Here is a 21,250-nt window from a genome sequence, read left to right on the forward strand (position 1 = left end):
TCTATGTAAAAGTTTACAAAACTAAAATATGCATTCCATTGAAAAATGAAATTGTGGGTCACAAATATTAGCTTGGTCACATAATTCGACCCAATAAAGTCTCTGTACCGTATCTACAGCCTTACATTCATCAAACCATTACATCATGTTTTAAATGTATTTCTGGTCGTAACACTTAAACAGAGGATTCCACCTCTGGATTTCCGGCACCGTTCCTTGGCGTTGACTTCAGAGTGCTCATTTTCTCTGTCCCATTACTGGACCCTGTATTTGACTTTATAGAGCTAGGACCTTGCTCATCTTCATCATCATCATCTTCGTCAGTGTCTGGGTAGATGACAAGGAACGCTGCAGCAATGAAAGCAAGAAAGGAGCCACCTGATGCCACCATGGGGATCACCCTTACCGAACCAACAGCATCTACAACCGAACCAAGTGCAGATGCAACAGAGATCTGAGCGATGTACACCTGACAGGTCAGGATGGCACAGTCGATGCCAAAACCTCTCCGGGAGTTACCAGGGCTGTGGTGAACATACTATGACAAGAAATAAAAGATGAAAAATGCTTGTTAAAGAACTGATTAAAACATTTTGCATTGTTAAAGCTAATATATAGTTTAAGGATGTTAAGGTTTTTCTATATGCATCATTTTTATTTGAGGAGCTTAGATGCAAAACTCCTCAACCTGTAAGTGCGCATGTTTTCTTGTAAATGAGATTCTTTTTTAATCAGACTCTCAATAGAGTGCCAAAAAAGTGATATTTATGAGTACCCTGAGGTCAGGATTAAGGGGTTTTGAAGCAAATTTATTTTATGAACGTATACTATGTGCCGAGAGCATTTGGTTAATACCATTATCTCATTTTTGACCGAGGTGGCATTTAGTGGCATTTGCATCTGAGCTCTTCATATCCACTGTTTAGTGTAACATTAATTTCCACTAATGTGGAAAAGTTTTTAAATGACAGGATACAGACCTCTTTGATTTCATGGTACTGTCCCAGCAGAGAATAAGGGCAGTATGACATGCTCATGACGATCATTCCCATTGTGCTTATCATCACCATGGCGACATATACATTTGGAAAGATGGCCATGGTGGCTGTGCCAACAGCAAAGCCTAGAGTCCCCAACATGTAGATGATTTTTGTGCTCAGGTCGTACCTGTCGAGAATCCTCTGAAGCACATCTGAAAAACAGGTTGATGATTTGTTTAAACAGCAGTGTGAATTGCAAGCGTATTCACAACTGTATTGAGCTAAAATTGCCTACGCACAAAAAAAAGAGTAACGGGCCGAATACGGAACCTTGCGGGATCCATCATAGATATGTTATATAGTATGTCTTTTAAAACTGAAACTTAATGGGAAAAGTACAAATGTAACCGGCAACACATTTAACACACATCTGAGCAGAGAGCAGCTGTAGCTGCATAGATCACAAGCCCCCAGCAGCCCATCTGTACACCTTTATTGTAGTCATGAGAGGCGGTGGAGTTAGCAGCAGCCTGGTTTGGAAAAACACAACATCAACAGAGTTGATTAAGTATAAGTCAGAATCCATCAATACTTGGGAAATGGCTGCATTATGTATCTTTTATAACATTTGTGAATACATGTGACAGTAAAGTAACTTTAAATTTAGCCACGTGTTTGGTAGATAACAGTCTATTGGCGCTTTCCATTCCATAGTACCCCACTGTTTGGTTTGGGTCAGGTCGGGTTGGCTCACCTCACTTTGGCTTGGTTAGCTTTTCCATCGAGTTTAGTAACACTTCGTCGTGGGAGGAATTATAGGCGCGTCGTTATATTTGTGCTGCCTACTGCTGTGACATCATACAAGTAAGAGCGTTGTTGTACATTCCCATACATTGATTTATTTCTCAGTCTGCCACAAAATTAAAATTGACCACAACAAATAGATGTTTGCACATCACGTTAATCACTAGTACCTCTGTCTCACATGACAGTTTCTATACAAACACCCGTGGTGTCAGTCGACGCGCTCCGCTGAGCCTCATTTAAGTTGCATTTAAGCATATATGCGGACGTGCTCGTCGCGAATCTGTCACCACAAACTGCAAGTCTGGAAAAAACTGTAATGGTGTTCCTGATTCTCAACCTGTGGATGTTTTTCATCACTAAAAGGGAGTTCGGGAATTTACAGCAAAGCACAGTTGACAACACGTTTACTCGAGACAGCGCAAGCTAGCATGAAGGTAAAGCTAATCTTTTACATTATAGCGATGACGCTGGTAGTGACGATTCTCAGTGATCTACAGCGTTTTCGCGTCACGTTTTGGTATCAACTCGGGTCGCTTGGAACCCCAGCCGAGGTGGTACTAAAACAAGTATCGGGTACAACGTACTTTACCCAGTGGAAAAGCCCCAAAAGTAAGCTGACCCGAACCAAACCATGGGGTACTATGCGTCATATGTGTTGCCATTTTCATGCCACCAGTTGGGCTTACAAAAGTAAAAATAACAATCTCACAATTAATTTTTTTTAAATTATTGAATTGCTTATAAATCTGGATATATCTTACAGTTGGGTCTCCTTCATAGATAACTTGTCCCATGAAGTCAGTGAAAAACACAGCCTGTGCGATCATGGAGAACCAGGTGAGAAGGTGACATACGCACAGACGCCAAAGCTGTGGAGGCATCTTCAGCATGGACAACCACAACAGTTTGACAGTCGTACCATCATCTTCATCCTCGCTTTCCTCATCTTCTTCAATTCTGCGTGATGTGGCGATGCCCCTCGGTTGCAGTTTACGCCTCCCGTGCCGCTTTACTACTTTATCGAGATCATTCAGGCTCTGTGACGATTTGATTGGTCCACCCATGTGGGCGTGGCGACGCCGCCACTGAAAGCCTCCACGTCTATGATAAGAGAAGGTGAAAGATGGCTGGCGGTAGAAGGAAGGGTGGCGGCAACGCACTGCAGCACTTGCACCGTAATGACGTAAACCGACTTTGCCTGCCTGACTGGCACCTGCAATTGTTGTTCGGTTTCCATTTCCAGTATGGGTTACTCTAGAAAGACTTTTGCCATTGCTACCATGCTTATCAAAGTGGTGGTCACTGCATTGAACAAACTGGCTAGTGTTTTGTTGGCAGTCTGATGCTGCTACATCCTCTCGGGGAACCCAAAAGTCCTGATACAGACCTGGTTCAATGTCATTTAGGAACTGGCCTTCGAGGTCCAAGTCTAAGTCTGCATCAAGCTTAATGGTAGCATCTGGCATTGCTAGAATCGAATCACTTTTACTTCGCACTAAGTCTATGTTGAAAAAGTCTTCTGGAATTTCTTGGTCTGACCGATCGTCCTCATTGGTTGAAAATGGCTCCTCTTCAGGAATGAGTTCTAGCTGAGGAAAGAGGCGAGCGGATGCAAAGCTGCCACAGGGCTTAATAGAAGGCATCTCGTCTTCATCGTCATCCTTCAGTTCCTCTTGCTGGGCGGGGTTGTATAGATGCTCATTGATGCTGAACATATGAAGCGTTGTGGAAATGATAAAGATGATGGCTGCAAAGAAAAAGAGGACCTGCTCTTGGGCCTTGAAAGCTTGAACCAGTAAGGTATTGGTCCAGTCCAACCCTCCAAACATGTAACCTACAGCACCTCCTAGACCTAAAAGACAGGCAGATATAAGAACAAAATGCATGATATCACTTTTAATGAGATTGTATGAAAAAGAGAGACTTTCTACTAAATGGATAGTAGATAGCAAATTGTCATTTCATTATCAATTTTTCTCCAGCATCAGGCAAAGTACCGGCTGAGAAAGCGTGGATGTTTAGAGCCATATCCTGTTCATCAGTATCAGCCACATCGAGAAGGTAAGCTCTTATTGGTCCATCTAAAGCATCAGCACAGAAATCCAGAATCACCACACCAACCACAGTCAGTACAATCCCAATAGTTCGATTGCTGGGGACGTCACCCACTGACAAACCTGGATAAAAAACATTTAAAACAAACTGTAAGACCAAATAATAATAAAAAAAAATAAAAATAATTCCTTACATTTATATAGCGCTTTTTTCAGTACTCAAAGCGCTTTACATATGAACGGGGGAATCTCCTCAACCACCACCAATGTGCAGCATCCACCTGGATGATGCGACGGCAGCCATATTGCGCCAGAACGCCCACCACTCACCAGCTTATTCGTGGAGAGGAGATGGAGTGATATAGCCAATTAGTATGAGGGATGATGGGCCAATGGGCAAGTGGCCAGAATGCCGGGGCACACCCCTACTCTTTTTCGAAGGACATCCTGGGATTTTTAATGACCACAGAGAGTCAGGACCTCGGTTTAACGTCTCATCCGAAGGACGGTGCTTTTTGACAGTATAGTGTCCCCATCACTATACTGGGGTGTTAGGACCCACACAGACCACAGGGTGAGCACCCCCTGCTGGTCTCACTAACACCACTACCAGCAGCAACCTGGTTTTCCCAGGTGGTCTCCCATCCAAGTACTGACCAGGCTCAGCCCTGCTTAGCTTCAGTGGGCAAGCTGTCTTGGGCTACAGGGTGATATGGCTGCTGGTTTGATATATAATATACAAGCATTTATTAAAAAAGCGAATTAGACATAATTGTTCACTATACAAAAGGTGATATAGAGACAAATACATATATTTCATGTAAATTTGGCATGCAACACTGTATGGATTTGTGCTTGAACTAGTAAACGGTTTCAAAATCACCTATTAGCGATCCATTGAGAAATAATGCCAGTCCAATCAACAATCCCACACATAGAGCCAAAATAAAAGGCCTTCTCCTTCCCCATTTTAAAGTGCAACGATCACTTGCTGAGCCAATCACGGGCGTGAAAATTAAACCCAAGATCGGGCTGAGAAACCAGGTCAAGCTGTAGTACTGCTCCGGGAGACCTGCAAAGACAAAGAGTGTTAAAAAAATACATTTGTAGATATTCAGGAAACATGCTCCCGTATCAGTTTCTCTAAAAAACAATGCCTTAGCTGTTTTTTTTTTTTTTGAAAATATGCCTTTAGAAGTCCAGCCCATTTCCAATTTACCCAACAGTGTATTTCAACAAGTTCGGTTGACAGTTATCACGGTTGATTAAATGAGACCGCAATGGCCCACCAATATGACCTCCAAAGGACGCAACCTTTGAAATGAGCTACAGATTGCATTATAAAAATCCACACGAGTGGGTTTCTAATTTGCACACAACTTAAAGCATTGCAAACGTAAAAATTAGCAGATAAACGTATGCTTTCCTTGTCAGTTGTGCTCCTGTATATATCTGGCAACCCGTGAGAGGAGGCAGGATAAAACATCTCCAATATTTAAAATTTAGACTGGGGTATAGCACTACTAGAAGTCAATGTTACATACAGTACAGCTCCTTTAAGATATAAGACGTATTATGCATGAATGAAATATGTCTGCAGTTCATTAACCCAGAATTTACAACACCATAAACCTTTCATGTAGAGATCTAAGCTTTATAGTAATGAAGCAATACCATATTCTAATCTCATTTCCTATTCTTATTAGATTACGGATCATAAACTAAATTTAAATTGATAACATGCCAACCACCTTGTATAAATATGTTACTGTTTAGATTACTTTTGGAGACCCCATGAAAAACAAATAAATGGCAATTTACAAATAACCAAATCTATTTGCTGATGTGCAACACTGCTGAGATACACTTCTGTACCTTTCTAAAATGCAAATCTGAGGTTAGTTACACATGTCCAGTAAAGATTAATATTATTTTAGTATTTCCGAGGCCCCAAACATAAAAACAGATAAGGGTTAAACATTTCCTAGCCTTGCATTTAGAACTCGTGTTAGAAATGATGACATAACAAAAACGCATGATTACTCAAGGGAAACTGTAATGTTGGTCAGACTTCTCTTTTCTTTCAAAAGGTTTTAGATTGTCCAAATGTGTGAGAGCAGTACAGGTCATGCACGTGGTTAGATGCTGACTGCGAATGGGAGAACCGAAAATGCAAACATGTCAAATTCCCAAATCATAACCCATGTGTGGAAAAACCTTAAAAGACTAACGTCCATCTAACCAAATGCAATTAAACACATTTGAGCTCTACAGAACATCCTCTGACATTATCAGCCTGTCTTTGTTGTAGGCAATAAAACTTAAAAGCCTTAAGAGACATAACTTTAAATGCAATGCGTTTTCAGAAAACCATCTCTTTTATGTTTACCAGGACATAATGATTAACTCTATAAAGAATGGTCGATCGTATTAAAGGGATAGTTCACCCAAAAATTCTCTCATAATTGACTTGTTTTTACAAACCTGTATAAATTTCTAAGATCCACCTGAATGAAGATATTTTAAGGAATGTTGGCAACCAAACCGTTTATAAGCCCCATGATAGGTTTGGTTATAAACATTCCTGAAAATATATTCGTGTTAATCAGAACAAATCAATTAATACAGGTTTGTGACCACATGAGAGTGAAAAAATGACAGAATAATTTTTTGAACTATCCCTTTAAACTATTTAGAGTTTATTTTACATATTTAAATTATGCAAAGATTTTATGGACCGAACATATAACGCCTATACATGAACAGTTAAGGACGTTTTAAGGGACACTATTAAAATAATGGTTAATAGAGTAATTTGAGCTATATTATGCTTAATCATGGAAACTGGCTTTTTAAAGTTTATTGGATGATATTAAATATATTTTCTGCCATTAAAGCTATTAAAATTGCTTTTGCTATTTAATGGTCTGAGAAAGTGCTTTCAAATGAAAACTTTTGTTAAATTAACCCTGTGATTACCCTGCATGACAGAAAAAGAAACGTGCACTTACACATTCCCTGCATTCCATGCCAATGCTTCCGCATCCATTTTTGCAGGCAACCATGGGAACAAACATTCCTTCACCTTACTACTATTACACACGGTTGGCATTGTCACAGCAGAGAACTGTTACCAAATCCAAAGGAATGTACTTAGTCAATGATTATTAAAAGACTTTAAGCCTGGATTTAATTACAAACGCTATCGCACATTAACCCTCTATCTACAGAAAGTGCAGAACTGAGAATGCAAAAATTCAACTTCACCAAAACGGTTTAAAAAGATTGTTAATGTCTGGATAATGTCAGCTGATTACTAACCTAGCTGCAGCAGCACAGGTGTCACCAGTGCTGTTTCCATGGCATAGCAGAACTCTCTCCCAAACATGATGGCACCGTGCATGATCCATAACCGCTTTGAGATGTGGTTCACAGAATCTTCACTGGACGACTCGTCTGACATCTCCTCTTCCCTTTCTCTCTCTGCATCCGGATCCTTACCCGACATTATTGCTATCTCCAGCACCGGAACGGACTCCGAAACAGCCGTTTTAGGTGCCATACCGGCCTGCATATGCGAAGCTGACGTGGGGTTTTGATCCAAGATTGGTTCCTGTTTTACTTACCAACTCCTTCTCACAAGTCCAAACTCCTTTTATCTGCTTATACCCTTCAAGCCTATCTTTCATAATCACCAGCAGGTTTTGATTAAAAGGACACTAACCCATAGTCAAAAAAGCGGTCATGTTGTTCCTTATATTTCCGTGACTGATTTACCAACCCTTGTAATGAACACAAATCCATATAGAGTTTTGTTGGTGTAAATCACAAGTCATGTTTTCTTGAAGGAAAAAAAGGAAAGCGGAAAAGGCACGGAGAGCAGAACAGGTGGATGTTCCTTCGTGTGCCTCCATCGATTTACTTATTAATCTAGATGAGAGAATAAGAGAAAAATAAGAGATACTGACAGAAATCTTGGCAATAACAACTGATACGGAGAAAGATCAAGGCAGTGGAAAATCTGGGAAAAATCTTGGCATTCCTAACCATAAATATAGTTTTGCTGAAGCACGACTTATATGGCATATCTGCAATCGCTGAAGAGAAAAAATAGTGTCTGTCTAAACAAATAGAAAACATATAATAATAATAATAATTAGAGGGTATTTAAAAGCTTTAATAAAGGATTAAATACGTAAACATGACATGAATAGGCCTACATCTTCTATTATAGTAACGATAAACTATACAGTTACTTCCAGGAGTAAAGTATATTATAAGTGCAACCTGTTTAAGTTCGTCATCCTGATCGCGTTATGGAGCTCAAAATCAATCGTCAAATATCTAAGCAAATTATATTTATCAAAAATGGAAATGAATAATCATAAATAGCGACACATCTCCAATTTACACACCGATATTAACACAAATAGCGACACATTTTCAATTAACACATATAACTTAAGTTTGTGAGACATTATGTAAGCGGTCAAGCATCTTACCGTTGCCACGGTACCTCAGGTAAACGCGATTGGTGTGCGCGCGTCTGTCAGAGCTGTCTGACTTACAACGCTGCTTAAAACGTATTTAAACGTTTGACCTGATGACGTGATGAGGTGAGTCAGCTGTTACACTCTACTGTCATATGTTAAACCAACAGTGTTGTGAAAGGGTCTGAAGGTCATTTAGAACGACCAAGTTAAGCAGTAATCATCCAAAAGTAAAAAAAACGCAAAATCACGTGATCGACTAAAGCTACTTTACATCAGCAAAAGTTTGACGTCGGAAAACCAGTTTATAAAATAGATCCGATTTAAAATCATATTATACATCATTCCAACATAAACGACTTGAAATGCTAAAACATTAAGTTACATAAATGTGCCGCACACACTTAAGATAATAGTAAGACATAACTGTTACCTTGTACTTCAAGTAGCATGCGTTTCATTCACCCAAAGGCCGAGCAATAATATTAAACAGAGTTGTTTTTTTAATTTAAAGACAAAAATTTAAATCATACGTCAGAAGTACGACCACAGAAGAAACGTACGCGCACAGACAGTGACAGTGGCTACATGAAGCATTTTTGATAACTGCCCTGTGCACTATTCTGATAAGGCTACACCCACTAGGTTCTGGAAGGTAACGCTATGTCCAAGTCCCAGTATTACCGCCCAGGCCTGCTGTCACCAAAGCCAGGTGAACCAACAGACAGACACCTGCTTGGATGTAAAGGAGCAGAGAAATTACAATATTATATGTAGGATTTCAGACAACGAGTCTTTAAAAGACGAGGACGTAGAGAGCCTACTAAAAATCGTGCTGGTCAGGCCCATTATGCAGTCCTTTAGGGCACGGTGTGCTTAAACCTTTAAATAGGTGACAGCCTTTGATGGGAGAACAGTGTCGTGCCTAAACGCGTACCGTTTCCTGTTTGTGACTGGATGTACGCCTGGATACCAAACGTTACACCTAGACATCTTCAAACAACACGTTTAGATACCAGCATTAAACATATAAACAACCTATCTGCCTAAAATAAACGAGAATAAAACTACCAGGTCACAACATTTTCCCTGTGATTTTTCCTATTGGGATTGCCAGGTCATCAGACTGTTGCATGGAGTCATGTGCCTTTAGTGTTGCACGTATTTAACATCATACACGAGTAAATCATGTTGCCAACTGTATCGCCTGTAGGGTTGAAGTGATCGGACTCGAAATATGGAAAACCAAAAAGCAGTCGTTTGGGTTTCGCTAAACTTTCCACGCATAATCTGCCTGCTTAATGGTTATGCAGTCTGTTAGCCGGACTGCTAGCCTGCTAATTAACTTGCTGGTACCGAAATCAAGCAGATACCTTAAATTCCCGAGCACGACGAGCGGGTCGATTCATAAAAGGCATCTTCATTTATGGATAAAGGAAGAAACCGTGCATCCACAAGTGGAAGAAGTAAGTTGTTAATGAGCGAAATGTACCTGCTCTCCTGTATCAGGTCGCTGATGTACTGCATCTATTGTCTGCTTGAGGTTGCCAGTCGTTACGCTCTAAATCCCCCCTCGTAAATAATATCGCTCGTTGCTGTCAGAATCTCTCAGCTAAAACCGCCGGTTTCACAGACATAGCTTAAGGCTAAAGTCCTAGACTAAAACACTTGTTTGACGTGACTCAACTAAAAATAACTTTCACGTACAAACCTTAAAATATGCCAATATTGATTTGTCTTAAAATGCTCACCAGTAACATATTTTTCTAAGGCGTGTTATTAAAAAACGTTTAAACGTCTTAAACTAACTAAGGCCTAGTTCTGGCTAAGCCTTGTCTGTGAAACCAGGCTAGGGCTGTCAAAATTTAATTGTGATTAATCGCATGTGGGTGCATAATGTATTTGTGTGTGTATTGGGTTAAAATATTATTTATATATAAATACACACAAGTTTAAGAAAAATGTTATTTATATATCTTTATTTATAATATTTATAAAATATATCAAATATATCAAAATCTAATATATATATATATATATTTACTTATTTATATTTATAAACACACACAAATATTTATTTAATACATACGTGCATGTATGTGTATTTGTATATACAACATAATTGCACACAGTTCACACACATAATGCAAAACAGACTTTTTTGTATGCGATTAATTGCGATTAATCTCTTGGCAGCCCTAAACCAGGTCATGAAGTCATTACTTGTATCATGTTTAGTGATTAGTAATGGAAGGCATAACAACATAATTGATATCTTAAGGTCACATTTTATAAGTAACTTATAGTATCTTATTAGGACCACAACAAAGCAGTTTGTGATAACATTTCACAATTCTTATACTTTTATACCCACTTAAGCGTTATTGTAAAGTTTTTTTTTAAAGTGCAGTATTGTTTTGTACACCAGTATTTATACAGTTTCTGATACTTTATTTGTATGCCTTAAGCATTTTTGTTAGGGTTTGGTTGCCATAAACTCCTAAACCTAGTTTATTTGTAACATTTTAACGGTTACAGTATTTCAGCTGACTGGCTTAATACCCTTCAGATTTTGTTTTAGTTAAATAATCATTTCAGCCTTTTTTGTTATACTTTATAAGAAATGTAAAATTGGAAAACAAATACAAACAATGTTTTTTTTCCTACAGAAGATGCAAATCTAGTTTGTAACATTATGTAACATTTCTAAACACAATAAAAATACTTTTTTACTTTATAAACAGATATTATTGGCAAACAGTAGCAATTAGTCTCTCTGCAGACAGTGCTGCTTTAAAGGGGTCATATTATGACATTTTTTAAGATGTAAAATAAATATTTGGTTTCCCCAGAGTGCGTAAGTGAGGTTTTGGCCTAAAATACCCCACAGATAATTTATTATAACATGTTAAAATTCCCATTAGGTCAGAGCCAAAATGTGCGGTTTTTGGGTGTGTCATTTAAAATGCAAATGAGGAGATGAAATGCAAACACTGATCGCATTGATGGTGGTTTGTTGCAATTGAAACTCAATTGTGCTATCAATAATTTTTTTCTCTAGAAAAAATAGAAACACTGGGGACTCAATAGGCTCTATGCCCAGCTGCACCACTTCCTGAACTTCAGCCAGCTCCTTGTTTCCTGTCTGGCATTATTGGACAGACTGATTAATCCAGGTGTGCCTGACCTCAGTAGTCACAAACAAACTGATTAATCCAGGTGTGCCCGACCTTCACAACAACAATAATCAGACACACCTGTATTCATCAGTTTTTCAAATGATGGCAGACAGGAAACAAGGAGCTGGCTGAAGTTCAGGAAGTAGTGCAGCTGGGCACAAAGCCTATTATAGCACTTAAACATGGAAAAAGTCAGATTTTTACACTATGACCCCTTTTAAGCATTGTAGATCTGTTGCAGTTTATTTAGAAATTGTTGCATGTGTCTACACTATGGGTATCCAACATTGTTCCTGGAGGGCACTTGACCTGTATATTTTTGTTTTAACCTTACTCCAACACACCTGCTTTTAATTTTTAGGTAGCCCTGAACAACCTGATTAGCAGGTTCAGGTGTGTTTAATTAGGGTTGGAACTGAAATCTGCAGGACAGGTGCCCTCCAGGAACAGGGTTGAGACCCAGCTGCGTCCGAAAGCTTAGGCAGCTTACTTCGGGAAAGCTCTGGGAAACGCATTCGGACAGACTTCACAGGCAGCGTAATGGAATTCTGTTTGAAATATAAACAGAGACCGCTTTTGTGATAACTACACTAAAAAAATGCTGGGTTATTCTCAATGCTGGGTTATATTATTTTTAGAGTATAATTGCATATTTGAAAACTACAAAACTAATTTCTATTCCACACGTGCACACACACATAGAATTGAGGGAAAATATGATGAAAGTATCTCAAGAGACAGAAATTAAACCAAACAATGAATTCAGAGGTGCCGTGATGCCTTCATGCCTTGGAATGCTGCCTCCGAAGGCAGCATTTAAGGGCTTTCAGACGGAGCCATAGCCTACGTAATACTTTAAATTGAAATGTGCTCAAAATCTCAACAATGAAGAAAATATGCAATGATCTGTCTAAAAGTTCATCTATACCAGTGGGTTTGGCTTAATAAAACACGGTAATGGCAACCCTTTAAATACTCTTCTGTGGGCCAGTCCTTTATGACGGTTGGCCTCCTTGCTGGTCAGGGCTTAGGTTTATCATTATCATACTATTAACTATAGCAGTCCCTGGTTCTGAACCCTTGGAGCTTTTCTGCATGCTGATAACTTCACCGCTTGTTTGTTCTCTCTCTGTCTTCCTGAAAAAACTCCTCATAGTAGACTGAAAGTTAGTAGTGACAAAACAGTACACCACTGGATCCAAGCAACTGTTCAGGCTGCTGAGGGTGACGGTCACATGGTACACAATCACGTGATGGGGCAGATCAGGTTTAAAGTACACCAGAACTTGACGGACGTGAAATGGTGTGAAACAGACGGTGAAGATCACCAGCACAGTTGATAGCAGATGCACGGCTTTCATGCGTCTGTCGCGGCTCTGCCGCATAAGACTCGGGCTGGAAAGAGCACTCACGATTCTAATAGTAAACACTACAATAATCACCATTGGCAGGAAGAACTCAAATACGGTAAGCAGAAAGAGTTTGGAAAGGCAGCAGGCCGAATGCTTGAAGGCCGTCGAGAGAAACGAGTAGGTCACGATAATGGCAAACAGCCAGATGCAGACGCTCACCACTTTGGCCACGTTGGGGTGCCGCCATCTCCGTGAGGCCTCCGCCTGCACGATGGCCAGGTAGCGATCTACACAGATGCTGGTGAGGAAGAGGATACTGCAGTACATGTTGACAAAGTAGCTGAATATGTGCATGTATGAACAGCTGATGCACTTTCCCCCACTGTAATACAAAATGATTCGAGTGGGCAGGGAAAGGTTTACCAGCAGGTCTGTCACTGCAAGGTTAATGGTGTAGATGACTGACGTAGTCTTCGGCTTGGTGCGGAAGCAGAAGATGTACAAAGCTAAGCTGTTGAGGGCCATTCCTACCATAAAGATGAGGGTGTTAATGACAACAAGAGCAATCCACAGGCTGTAAAAGTCATTATAGAGGCCTTCATCGAGGTGGGCCAGTATGTGCAAATAAGGTTCAGGGTATGGTGCAGAGGTATTGGTTGTTAGGGGTGGAGCTGATGTTGTCGTGAGGTTAACCTTCGATGACCCCTCTGTCCTGGTCGTCTCCATGGTTTCAGGGAGAATCTGCACCAAAAACACAAAGTGACAATAAGGAAAACTCTGCAATTGCGTAAGACAAATTTGTTTTTAAGCCATCTATTTGTAATTGTACTCAACAACACAGGTTGTGGGTCATTGAGCAAAAATGCATTATTATATATTATAAAAGTTTTATAAAACTTTAAAACTAGTTTTTATGTAGCACTTTACAATAAGGTTGTATTTATTAATGGATGCATTAATGCATTAGTATGAGCAATATTAGTTTTTGTAGTAAAGCAATATAATTTTTGCATTTGTTCATATTTGTTAATGGCAATACAGTTGTTCATGTTAATAAATTGTCCATTACCAAATATTAACAGTTATTTTAATAAAAATAAAAATGTATTTGTCATGCTGAAATTGATTTTTTTATTTCAAAATAATTTATTGTAGCACACTTATGTAAATCTTATATTTACTGTATATTAACAGTATTCTGTATATTGTCAAAGTGGACAGTAAAAATATAATAATAGACTATGTGTCAGTTATTTATTCTTTACACTGTTAAAAATTTCTGTAGAAATTACAGTATTACTGGGTATTACTGGCAACTAGCTGCCAGTAACTTACTGTAGATTTTACATTTATGTTATTTACGGGCAACAGTTTGTTCAAAGTTAAATGAACATGAAACATTTTCAGTCTTTATCTTCTACAGTAAGTTACTGGCAACCAGCTGCATATTTACAGCAAATTTTTTACAGTGTAAGTTTAGCGTGCCAACAGTTACAGTTTAAAGGCTGTGTACTGTATGTCCCTTAAACCCATGTCACATGGTACAATGTTGCATCATGGAAAATAGCCCCCAAAACAAATATACTTTCCATCCACTAAAGGAGGAATGGGACTAATAAACAAACAGCCTGGACGCTTCTGACGAAGATGTGCCTACAGTCTGGCATAGTTCAGAGGGTGCTCTGCGTGTTTACAATGAAGAGTAATGGGAAGTATTTGTTTGGAGATTAAGATTCATGGGAACAAATCTATCCTGCTACATTACGCAAATGTAAATACACCATTTGCATCAATTTCGAACAGCCTCATCAGACTGGTATCTTTGTTATGCGTTTATTTACTCAGGCTTTTAACGTTTCACACTTTAAGAGGATAAAATTAAATTAAATATGTATTTATAAAAAGGCTTATACATAAAAAACTATAATCTATTAAAACCAAACACTGGTAAACATCTGTAAATTGAATTTCATTTGACTTCTTAATGTTTGACAGAAGAAATCCACCTGACTGATAATTAAAAGATTAAAAGGACTATTTTTCTTAAAACAGTATATTAGATTATGCCATTTGTAATTTCATTCTAAAATATAAACAAGGAATGATGTTCTCCGTAAGCAACAACAAAACTAATGACCTCTCCTTAATATCTCAATTCGTCACAAAGTTTTTGATTTCTTGCTCTAGAGGTCAAAAGTCCACTTTGGCAAAATTGTGGCTCCTTTAAAAACCTTTCTGGGGACAATTTCATGACAGTTGCAAGCACATGATATACAGCTGCTCTAAATATGTGACCAACCATGAAGAATTGAATTTTAATTTCTAACTTCATTACTTATCCATTCAGTTAAATAGTGCATGTCCAACAAAGCAAAAACAAAATCATTAAACAATGAGGCAAATTCAATTTCCAGCCAATTCAACTGGTGATAAATGATTTTAAATGAGGAAGATGAGATTGCTTACCTGTACATGTATAAAGTGAAGTTAAAAAAAATAAAAAATACCACCAACAAAACAAAAGTGTTGAATTCAAAGCTCTTTTGTTCAGAATGAAGCAGTTATAATTAATGTTAGGCTAAAATAACCTTGAAAATGTTAAAACTCAATTCTTTGTGCCGAAAACAGGTTGAACATCTTTGCGTCTATTAAAAAGTAGAAAGCCCCTCCAGCTCTCTCTTGAAAGTCTGATCTGCAAGCCTCCTTTTCTTTCACTCTGCTTCTCTTTCACTCTTTTCCCTCCCTTTATCCTTAAACACTCACAGGAAGTTCAGCTCAGTTTGGATCAACTCATTAAAAGCACAGGATTCCTGGATGCTACAGTATTTAGATTGATTCATTAGATTCACTTTTTAGATTTACAGCTGTAGATTTAATTATGATTTTCTAACTAAACTGAACTTCAAAATATTTAAAACTAATTTAAAAGAAAAATGTAAAAAATGGCCCTCAAAATGTAGACCAAAGAGTTCATGCACTCTAAAAATGTCTGGGTTATTTTTGACCCATGCTTGGTTAAAAATAACCCAATGTAGGGTTGTTGTTATGCAACTATGGGGTATAATAACCCAGATTTGAACCCAGCGGTGTGTTCTGTCCAATATTTAATACTTAAAGGTTAAAATGAACCCAGCCATTTTTGAGTGAGTTAGTACCTCAGAGATACATATTGTATTGGTACCATAGAGTGGATATTACTAAATCAAAGGTAAATATTTGTATTTAATGGTACATACTGGAAGAACCAAATGTATCATTTTAAAGGATACTGCCCCAGGGAACGCTTGGGGCCAATTGTTTGACATTTTGTTTCTGACAGTGTATGCATATTTAAGAGCAGGAAAACACATTCAGTAGGCTACTGATGGATCAGCAAGAAAACACCATACAGTGTCATAAAGTACACACTGTAAGTCCTTGTAAAAAAGGGTGTCTTTATGCAGAGTTTCATAATACCGGCAGCAAGACATTGTGAGAGAACATAAAAGAACAGGATATATTAATATGGCCAGACAAGTCTACAATTTTTCCACATTTCCTGTATGGAAACTCATCCATCATCATCTGCCAAGGCTTCATCCCAATGTTTCCGAAACGTCTCCAACCAGAATGTAAATTGTCAAATGTGGCCTGGGAGTTTGAATCATTGGTATTGTATGACTCAATACCCGTTCATGCATGAATCCTAAGTGCATGTGACCATTAATACATTTTGCAAATCTCAGGTGCACTCGGTGAGGTGAGTCGTCTACACATCCTTATTAAACTGTGATCCTATCAAGAGATATACAGTATTTTCTTTTAAATTTAATTCTAACTTAGATTAGTGATTAAAGGGTGCTGTTATCTCTTCAATTCTCCCAAAACGACATGTGACAGTTTTGGCTTTTCAAAATAAAAAGCTAGCACTTCTCTGACAAATACAATAAATTATCCAGAACACACAAGTGCACCTTTTAAGTGCTTTTAAAGGGATAGGTCACCCCAAAATGAAAACTCTGTCATCATTTACGGTTTCATTTGCGTATACGCACAGATTTGATCGTAAAGTGTGCATACGCAAAAACCTTTAAAGCAACACAATGTAGTTTTTTTACCTTTAAATAATGTCTCTAAAATTATTTCAGTGATAGAACAACTTTTAACTGGACAAATTGTAAAGTTGCTGCAACCTGAGCAACCTCCTAGCTGCTATAAGCACACTCTGAAAGTGGCGGTGGAGGGTAGAGCACACAGCCCCGCCCCTCCCCCTGCCTGCAGAAGAGTGTCTGATACCAGGCACTGTTGCGCTTTTCAACCACATGGGGGAGCTGTAAGTCATTTTTACATGGAAACTACATAGTGCTGCTTTAAAAACCTTATAACAATATCTCTTTTATATGTCTATGACATTAATTAGGCATCGTTTAAAGGCGGAGCTCTGAAAATGCTCAAGATCATTTGCAATTTATACATTTCATATCTGAAAGAAAGGGGTACGCGCATTTTCTGTGCATAAGTTCGGCTAATTGATTACATGTACGCATTTTTGATAAATGAAAGATCAAATGTAGTATGGTTTTACGCAACATTTTATAAATGAGGCCCCTCATGTTGTTCTAAACCTGTATGAATTTCTTTCTGTTGAACACAAAAGAAGATATTTTGAGAAAAGATGGTGAACACACAGCATGATCATTGACTTCCATAGTAGGAAAAAAATATTTTGGAAGTATTGTAATAAATGATGAAGAAAATGTTTTGATGAATGAAGCAGTTGATGGTACACTAAATTCCATCATTTTTTTTATTCCTACTATGAAAGTCAATGGTCACTATCTGCTGTGTGCATCATTTCTCAAAATATCTTTTTTTTGTCCTCATCAGAAAAAAGAAATTCATACAGGTTTAGAACAACATGAGAATGAGTAAATGATGACAGAATTTTCATTTTAAGGTGAACTATCCACCCTTTAACAAAAGGTATAGGCCATTGTTATGTGCAAGGGTTAGACAGAGCTTAAATCACAATGCTTAATCCCAGGCCGTGACATTAAACAGAATGTCATAATGACACAAAACAGAGAAAGAAACAGATTCTCATCCAGACTCCTCACATATGTGACTGAGAATATAGGGTATGTTACCTGCAATAAAAACTGAAAACTAACGTTTTAATGACTCAATAATAGTCATGGGCAATTCATTAATAATATCAAGAGAAAGATGTCAAGAGAATGTGTTTTACAACTGCAATATATAAAATTATAGGCCCAAAGACAAACGAACACCACAAAATATACTTGTCTCAATCTGTAGTTTTGCATTCAAGTGAAAATAACTAAACACCTTTAAATCAAGATAACCAAGATGCAAATTAGGGCTGCACGATTAATCGCATGTGAATGTCATGCACATCTCATCAGTAAAGCCGGTTCCTTGATTAGTAATAAACAGTGTTGGGGTAACGCATTACAAGTAACGTGCATTACGTAACAATATTACTTTTCTGAAGTAACAAGTAAGGCATTACTTTATAAATGAACACATTAATTTTTGAGTTACTTTTTTTAAAAAGTAATGCAAGTTACTTTTCAGTTTAATTAATTCAATTTAAAGGAGACATTTCACGAGACTTTTTTAAGATGTCAAATAAATCTTTGGTGTCCCCAGAGTACATATGTGAAGTTTTAGCTCAAAATACCATATAGGAAATTTATTGTGGCATGTTAAAATTGACACTTTATGGGTCTGAGCAAAAATGCACCATTTTTGTGTGTATCCCTTAAAATCCAAATGAGCTGCTCAGGTGGGCGGAGTCTCAAGTGCTCAAGCTGTAGACAAGACAGAGCATCAAGAGGGAGATTCTCTCATGAGAGAAGTTAGTAAGCATTATATATTTGAACAAGTTTAAAAAGTCAATCATCTGTTTTATGCACATACTAAATACATGTTTATCAGCAGATGGGGAACATTGTGGAATAAAAGTAAAGACTTTTAAGTCTCATGCTGCCAGTGTTTTAAACAGGCACAATGATTTTCAGCATGTTACAATAAAATACACGTCCACAAACACTCAGAAGTTTACTTTTGACCAAACCACACAAGCACATTTAAATGATCTGTATTAAAACATGTTAGTGAATACCCATTGTTTTCTCACTCTGTCTCGTGCAGTGTATTAATCCTCGTGTTCATTCATATAAACTTCAGAGAAACATATTAAACAACATACTTGTATTGATGAAAGTGAACCGTCCCGTTGCTCTCTCACTCTCTCTCTTCATTTGCTCACTCACTCACTCTCTCTCTCTCTCTCTTGTACTAAGGTAACATTAATCCTCATCTTCAACCTTTAGAAAGACCATTAAAACTACAAGTTATAAGATTGTAGGCTACTGTTTGTGTTTGAGGGAATACAAACGCGTTGTGCTGTCAGTCATTTTTTCTCTCTGTCTCGCACTCGTGAGGCAGCGTCATGGTTGGATAGCGCAGATGAAGGGGCGGTATCATTATAATAAGATCCTCTTACTACGTCATGGGGGAGCGAAATCCAAATGACCTATATATTCACATGATTGCAGGGAGAGCCTTACCATAACAAAGTTACAGGGTTGCTATTTTTCATGTTTTCTGGGTTGGTAGAAGCACTGGGGACCCAATTATATAGCACTTAAACATGGAAAAAGTCGGATTCTATGGAATGTCCCCTTTTAAAATAAAATAATGCACTGAATTAAACTGAACATATTAACATAAAATTATGCACTTTGTGTGCCTGAGCGGGAACAGTTTGAGGCAGAAACGGAGATTGACATTTTTGCGATCATAAAAACACCTGCACAGCCTGAAAGAGATCAAGCCTCAGCAAAGTAATAAAAAGTAATGCAAAAGTAACTTAAAAGTAACGTAAGCATTATTTCCAAGAAAGTAACTAAGTAACGCAATTAGTTACTTTTTTTGTGGAGTAACTTAATATTGTAATGCAATACTTTTAAAAGTAACTTTCCCCAACACTGGTAATAAATCGCCATCGGCTGCTTTCAGAAGGATCGCATTTAGAGCCGTAGTTCACTGACAAGAGGGGAAATATCGCATTCATAATCGCGGATGCATCGCCTGCGATTATGAATGCGATATTTCCCCTCTTTTCAGTGAACTACGGCTCTGTGTAGTAAATGCCGCTCCATCTGAAAACAGCTGATGGCGATTTATTACTAATCAATGAACGGCTTTACTGACGAGATGCGCATGACATTCACATGCAATTTATCGTGCAGCCCTATTTTAGAGAATAAGTCTAACCATACCCTGCTGAAAAAAAACAATAAAACCATTACAGAAAATTCTAATGGTTTTATTGGGAATTTTATTGGTTCTCATGGAATATGTATTGGTTCTAATGGAATATGGCCCAAAACACACTACAGTGTATTGGTTTTTGTTGGTCTCTAATGGTCTGTATTGGTTCTATTGGTTCTCATGTATTGGTTCTAATGGAATATGGCTCAAAACACACAACAGTGTATTGGTTTTTGTTGGTCTCTAATGGTCTGTATTGGTTCTATGTATTGGTTCTAATGGAATATGTATTGGTTATGGAAAATGGCCCAAAACACACTACAGTGTAGTGGTTTTAATTGTAAAAACGAATGGTTCCTATTGGTATTTTAATGGAAACCATTAGAATTTTCTGTAATTGTTTTATTGTTTTTTTTTCAGCAGGGTATTTAGTTAGGCTTATTCTTAAAGGAACAGTGTTTATGATTGTGGCCAAAATTGCAATCTGGTACTGGTATTGCAATCACAAAACTTGTGGCTAAAACTGGTACTGCAATCACACAACTGGTGGCCAATACACAAAATGACAACATAAACATCAGTTGAGGGCTGCAACTCCACTTTTTAAATGACAATATTCTGGCCAGACCACTGTTGTCAGTGAAATAAGTATTTGAAATGAAAATGATTTCTTAATGTCTGGTGACATATCAGGGCCATTTTTATGATTAATTGATATACATTTCTTACATACTGTTCCTTTAAAACAAAAGCTATTGCTTTAATATATTTTGCTTCCCACGTACATTTATATTTAGATTTTTATCAAATGTCACCCTGCTTGTGAAATACAGACTAAAGTCATAAGATAAGCAGCATCAACGTTTGAATTCACTCATTGATTTCATATTAATCTCAATCTTTGACATGACCTTACTCCTAGTCAATATTAAGGATATCAAGGTTATATTTTCACAGTTCCGATTGATTTTATGTAGAAAACAATAAAAAGTTGGCTTAAAATGTGACTTTAGCTGGGTTTTCAGACTGGGTCACAACACCAAAACACAGATAAAAAGCAGCATTGCAGTGTAAATTCTCATTAACGGTTACAAGATAAAAGGATTC

The 21,250-nt window shown here is 37.8% G+C and overlaps 2 protein-coding genes and 1 pseudogene across 5 annotated transcripts; all 3 read right to left on the bottom strand.

Annotated features, from left to right (window-relative positions):
* slc45a4b (solute carrier family 45 member 4b) lies at positions 1 to 9,963 on the bottom strand. Of its 4 annotated transcripts, none has more exons than XM_073872237.1 (8): positions 9,824 to 9,963; positions 7,163 to 7,771; positions 4,725 to 4,913; positions 3,785 to 3,964; positions 2,549 to 3,639; positions 1,406 to 1,510; positions 981 to 1,187; positions 1 to 538 (listed from the first exon to the last, which is right to left on the bottom strand). In XM_073872237.1, exons 2-8 carry the CDS (start codon positions 7,413 to 7,415, stop codon positions 176 to 178), a joined length of 2,388 nt encoding a protein of 795 aa, XP_073728338.1. In that variant the 5' UTR covers positions 7,416 to 7,771; positions 9,824 to 9,963; the 3' UTR covers positions 1 to 175. The 4 variants fall into 4 exon arrangements, with proteins under 4 accessions (XP_073728338.1, XP_073728339.1, XP_073728340.1 ...); XM_073872238.1 differs by having other exon boundaries at positions 9,705 to 9,844; XM_073872239.1 differs by lacking the exon at positions 9,824 to 9,963 and adding an exon at positions 8,765 to 8,924.
* On the bottom strand, positions 4,449 to 4,565 carry LOC141367586 (5S ribosomal RNA; annotated as a pseudogene).
* A 2,180-nt stretch (positions 9,964 to 12,143) lies between the features above and the next one.
* gpr20 (G protein-coupled receptor 20) lies at positions 12,144 to 15,762 on the bottom strand. Its single transcript, XM_055210332.2, has 2 exons — positions 15,329 to 15,762; positions 12,144 to 13,603 (listed from the first exon to the last, which is right to left on the bottom strand). The coding sequence occupies exon 2, from the start codon at positions 13,586 to 13,588 to the stop codon at positions 12,506 to 12,508; it is 1,083 nt and encodes a 360-aa protein (XP_055066307.2). The 5' UTR covers positions 13,589 to 13,603; positions 15,329 to 15,762; the 3' UTR covers positions 12,144 to 12,505.
* Between the last annotated feature and the right edge of the window lie 5,488 nt (positions 15,763 to 21,250).

Source organism: Misgurnus anguillicaudatus, chromosome 10, assembly GCF_027580225.2.
Source record: "Misgurnus anguillicaudatus chromosome 10, ASM2758022v2, whole genome shotgun sequence".
NCBI lineage: Eukaryota > Metazoa > Chordata > Actinopteri > Cypriniformes > Cobitidae > Misgurnus > Misgurnus anguillicaudatus.